Source organism: Rattus norvegicus, chromosome 5, assembly GCF_036323735.1.
Source record: "Rattus norvegicus strain BN/NHsdMcwi chromosome 5, GRCr8, whole genome shotgun sequence".
NCBI lineage: Eukaryota > Metazoa > Chordata > Mammalia > Rodentia > Muridae > Rattus > Rattus norvegicus.
Window position 1 is genome coordinate 161422029 of NC_086023.1, and position 5625 is coordinate 161427653.

General features: G+C 42.9%; 1 protein-coding gene across 1 annotated transcript; it reads left to right on the top strand.

Moving 5' to 3' along the window:
* The first annotated feature begins 448 nt into the window (after window positions 1-448).
* Pramef17 (PRAME family member 17) lies at window positions 449-4056 on the top strand. Its single transcript, XM_001076970.6, has 3 exons — window positions 449-754; window positions 1320-1886; window positions 2648-4056. The coding sequence occupies exons 1-3, from the start codon at window positions 468-470 to the stop codon at window positions 3213-3215; spliced, it is 1422 nt and encodes a 473-aa protein (XP_001076970.1). The 5' UTR covers window positions 449-467; the 3' UTR covers window positions 3216-4056.
* The last annotated feature ends 1569 nt before the right edge of the window (window positions 4057-5625 follow it).

The window sequence follows — 5625 nt, forward strand, 5'->3', positions numbered from 1 at the left end:
CTCTTACAGTTCAGTAAGAACTAGGGTCCTTCAGAGGTAGGTAGATCTCTGAGTTCAAGGGTGCTCTGGTCTACAAAGTCAGTTCCTGGACAACCAGGGCTGTTACCCAGAGACACAGTTTTGAAAAATGAAGTAAAAAAAAAAAAAAGGGGGTAGAGAAGCAATTTCCCCATTTCATAGATTCTTCCCTGTCTTTGCCAGAATATAAGTTGAAAGCAGAATATGAGTTAATTAAGTATATAGCTTTTTTCCTCCTCTCTGAAAGGTGATGGGGCTCTGTTTTTTTTCCTGGATGCTTCTTTCCAAAAGAATATGGGATTCAGAGTAGCAAAGTTTGGAACTGGACATCATGGCCGCCATGGAGACAGATACTTACTGTGAGGAGTTAAAAGCCTCATAAGAGAGACCCTGAAAATACAGTCTCTTCTAAATTTTTCCCCAGGATCATCGCCCTAAGATCCATCAGAATGGACCTGAAAGCCCCACCCACACTCCTGCAGCTGGCTGCACAGAGCACGGTAAAGAAGGAGGTGCTGACCATCTCTGTTCTGGAGTACCTACCAAGGGAGCTCTTCCCAACGCTGTTCAAGGAGGCCGACACTCAGAGAAAAGCAAAGATGATTAAGATCCTGGTGGAATACTGGCCCTACCCTTGCCTTCTTGTTAGGTTGCTGATAGATAAACCCAACTTGGAGATCTTCCAGGCTATACTGGATGGAGTTGGCACATGGCTGAAACGGAAATATCGCCCCAGGTAAGCCAAATACCAGGTAGGGAAATCTGGGCTTAGAAGAATAAGGTAAAATGTAGATCAGAGGCTTTGGCTGGTATCTTAGAGGCCTGTAGGGGCCTGGAAAACTTCTAAGTCCTTATAACAAATTAAATATGAGATACAGGTTGATGGAGATGTCACTGCGTCTCCACCAGGTAATAGAAATAGGAGCTGACTTGCTGGGAGGTGGTGGCACACACCTTTAAACTTGGAAGGCAGAGGGAGGTGAGTCTCTGAATTTGAGGCCAGCCTAGTCCATAAAGCTACAGAGGGAGGGCTACAGAGAGAAATCCTGTCTTAAAAACTAAGAAACTTAAAAACTGGCAGAAATCTGAGGCAACTGAGCAGAGAGAAACAGGACTGGTCCCCAGATATGGCTCAGGCAAAGTGCCCTTGCTTGGCAAGCTAGAGGTTGTATTGGAGACCCAGCACTGAAAACCATGAGTATACAGAAGACAGCAGAATGGGAGACAAATTGCATCAGAAATGATGAAAAAAGTGTTAGGTATCAATTTTCCTTCTGACCCATCTCCTATTTTATCTATAGGATGGGGAAGCTTGAAGTGGTTGATTTGAGGAATGGACACCTTGACTCCTGGGATTTGCAGGCTGGAAGAGAGGGTGGAGGAGCCCAATCAGAAACTGTGCCTGAGAAGCAAGTAATGGAGGGCCACTCAAACAGGCGGCGTTTGAGGGTGTTCTGTGACCTTTCCTTTAAGTCTTCTAAGCATGAAGATAAACACCAAACACATCTGTTGCGGTGGGCAAAGGACAGAGAGGATTTCCTGCATCTGTGCTGTAAGAAGTTAGAGATTGGAGCATTAGAAGTGTCCAAGGTCAAGAAGGAGTTAAAATTTTTACAGCCAGAGTTCATCAAGGAGTTGGAACTGAATACAGTGGGGAATCTGTCCAAATTGGCAAAACTTGTACCTTGCATCAGCAAGATGAGAAATCTTCACAAACTCATGCTAGTACGCATCTTTGAAAGGACCTATACACCCTCAGAGAAAAACGTCTCCAAGATCATTTCTCTGTTCCCTGAACTCAGGTATCTCCAGAATCTCACTATTGGTGATGTCTATTTTCTTAAAGACCACATGAATGAGTTACTCAGGTAAGAATGGATGAAGAGCTGTCGCTGTTAACTGGGGCAAACCTCTCTTTTTTTACTTAAGAGAGTATAATGGGCACAAATATCTGCAGACCACTGTACATTTTACAATGAATATGTAAGGATGACTTTGTTCCATGTCAACTGAATCAGGGCTCGTATGACCACTCACAAAGCTGAGCAATCAAGTAGGGTAGATGGTACGGAGAGAGCTGCCATGGTAGAAGACTAGTATTGTGAGTCATATCCAGTGAGGTTTCCTCCACAGCAATTCTATCTGATCTAATGTGAAGGAATGAGAAAGAGAAGAGGCCACTGCCTAGGGAGGGCTCAGATCTGCACAGTTTCCCAGGTGAGCTCTGTGTTTATTAGGTCTGGGAGATCAGGCCCTTGCCTTCCCTAATTCCTAAACAGTATACATCTCTTTTGAGACAAAGACTGGGGTGGATGGTCAGGGGTAAAGAGTGGAGAGGTGAAGAGACTTACAACAGGGAATCAATGATACTTTAGAAAGCAGCTTGATATAAAGTCATGGATTCCAACGTTCCTCTTGGTGTGTGCCCTCTTAGCCTAGTGGCTCTAAGACTCTAGGTCTCTGTTTGTCACTGAAGACTAGAAAATGTAGCTGTGGAATGAGCCAGTCCCACCCTGAAGGTAATAACCTTGTGTCAAAATGGTATAGCTTGAGTAAGCCAATTCACAACAGGCTACACTGGATGCCATCCCATGATCACTCTGACCTCAGCCATGTGATCTCTCCCCAGGTGTCTGGTGGCTCCCTTGGTGTCCCTGACTATCACTCTCTGCCAGATCTCTCAGTCAGATTTGGAGTCATTTGCCCAGCGTTGGAACTATGGTCAGCTTAAACATCTGTGTTTGAAAGGTGTCTCTTTAACTGCATTGAATGTCACGCCTCTCAAATTTTTCTTAGAGAGTGTTGCAAACACTCTGCAGACTCTAGAATTAGAAGGCTGTAGGATGAGTGACTCTCACCTCAGTATCCTTCAGCCTGCCCTGACCCAATGCACCCAGCTCACTAGTTTCAATTTTTATGACAATAACATCTCCATGGATGCTCTGAAGGACCTTCTGCGTCACACTGTCAAACTGAGCCAGCTGACCATGGAACTGTACCCTGCTCCAGTAGAGGTCTATAATGAGTGGGGTTATGTTCAGGTAGAGACATTTTCTCAGCTTTGTGCTGAGCTCATGGACACACTCGTGGCTGTAAGGCAGCCCAAGTCAATCTGCTTTGGTACCTATTCCTGTTATGACTGTGACACACGCTGTATCTATGAAAAGAAGGCCACATTTTGTGAATGCTTGGAGTAACAACAGGAATATTTCTTCTGGGTACTAAGAAATGGTTGCCCAGGGACTGGTCTTTTCATCCAGAACACATCGTTTTGGACATTTGTCAGTGTGGTGCAAACAATGGTTCAAACTCCTGTCAGGACTGACTTCTTTGCTTCCTACATATGAAGATCCTGAGAACCTGATATTCTCTCTGTACTGTGCTTCGCAATTAATTGGTTCTCAAGATTATAGTCAGGACCGTTCTTCCACTGTACACAGGGATGGAGGGAGACTGTGTTGTCTACGCTTTTGTTCCATAAGGCCTCTCAATGTGTCATGAAGCTATTCTGACATTGCCATTTTTGCATCTGCCTGGTAGGTCATGTATGCAAAGCCAAAGATTGAAGAAGGTAGCTTTGGTGAATGAACTGCAGATTGTAATTCAGGCTGGTCAAGCTAGTAGGAGTTGTGGGGCATCATTGATAGTGGAAGCAGAAGAAAACAATGAAGAACAAAGAGATAACATAAAGCAAATATAAAGCTCAGCAACATTTTTAATCCTTTTTTATTTCTAATGGTGTATTGTAGCTTAGACTGGCCTTGAACTCCTCATCCTCTTACCTCCACTTCTGGAGGTCATTAACAGATACTTCAAAGGTCAGCTTGTAGACCACCTGACCTTGAGGCCCTGTTCTTCAGGCTCTCAACCTCTGGTCAGCCTCCTGCCCATTAATGGTTACAGGAGATGGACAGAAATTCCTGTTCTCTCTAAAAGAATTGGCAGTCCCTTGGAACTGCAGAATAGATGTGGCTGAGTCTAGCCACTGTGTTCCCTTGTGTCTGTATAATCAGGTATCAATAAAGAATGTGCCAAACCTTTTGGCTTTTTTTCTTTGTTAGATTTATTTACAAAAATATTGGTAGCTAAGATTGCTCAATGGTCAAAGGATACTTGGAGCAATATTGGAATAATAAAGGAGGGGTAGGGCTGATTCCCAGTGTTGACCTCTGGTGTTCACAGTTGGGTAATGGCAGGAATGTTATGTTGTGTGTACAGACACGAAATAAACTGAAATGATCTCATGATTAAATATTGTGAATGGATGTTGACTTAAAACATACATGTGAAAACCCTTTACTAATTTTTGCTTTATATTATAATTAGACATTTCCCCCTTCCATTTCTCAAAACTCTCCCATATGCCCATCACTGGCATTTTTAAAAGTGCCCGTACTTATATGTACATATATAAATATTTGTATATCCCACTCCATCTTTATAGTGTCAATTAAATGTATGGTTTCAGGCCACCTATTACATTCTGGACACAAGTTCAAATCTGAATAGAAGGCTGGAGGGAGAGCTGAGAAGTTCAAAAAAAGCACTTGTTCTTTCAAAAGACTAGTAACCTTGTGGTGTCTCACAAACCTCTATAACTCCAGTTCCAAGGGACCAGACACCTCCTGTGACCTCCACAGGCACTGCATGCGCTTGGTGCCCAGACACAAAATGGATATTTAAAATAAGAAGTCAGAAGAAACCTAGACAGTTTGGACTTGGGTTTAGTTTCCAGAACCCAGGTCAGATACTTCAGAAATACTGTGTCTCCAGTTCCAGGGTATCTGAAGCTTCTAGCCTTCTTGGCATCTGTGCTTTGGTGCTATATCTACTCACCCTGAGGACACACACATTGCTGTATTATTTTAACTTATAAAATTAAGTCTATGAATAGCCTAGTAAGATCACCAGTGGAAGGGGAAGCCCTTGGACCTGCTAAGACAACCCTCAGTGAACACCCATAAAGAAGGGGTGGGGGAAGGGTTAGGGGGATGTTGGCCCAGAAACCAGGAAACGGAATAACATTCGAAATGTAAATAAATACTCAAGTTAATAAAAAAAATTAAGTCTAAGAAAACCTGAATATAAGAGGCTACCAGCATAGCAGAGTCTCAGACACTATACACTTATTTAAAAAAGAATACTCGCTAGGAACTTATACATTATTTACAGCACAACAGCTGTCAGAAGCCAGTGGCTACAGGCAGACATGCTCTCTGAAAGGTGACACATTTTAACACTTGCCAGATAGTTTTATCAGTTGGACATATTTGAAACTAGTTATAGTTTTCTCTAAGGTGTGTTGTGCAGATTTCACTGCAAATTACTGAAGAATCAAAGGTAGGATAAAGGTTATTTTGACCAAGAAACTGGAGGAATCTGGGTTAAATTTAAGTAGAATTTACCAGTGAAGATCGGTTAACTACAGCCCAGCATGTTTCAGGAAGTCCAGTGGGTCTCAAATGCAATCAGGTATAGTTGTTGGCCTTTCTGGGATAGTTCACATGGAGAGAGACAATGACATCTAACCAGGTCTTCATGGCAAGCTCTCACTTGGGAGCCTACCTTCCTGTAATGCTGAGGTTCTAAAGGATAATAGAATGACTA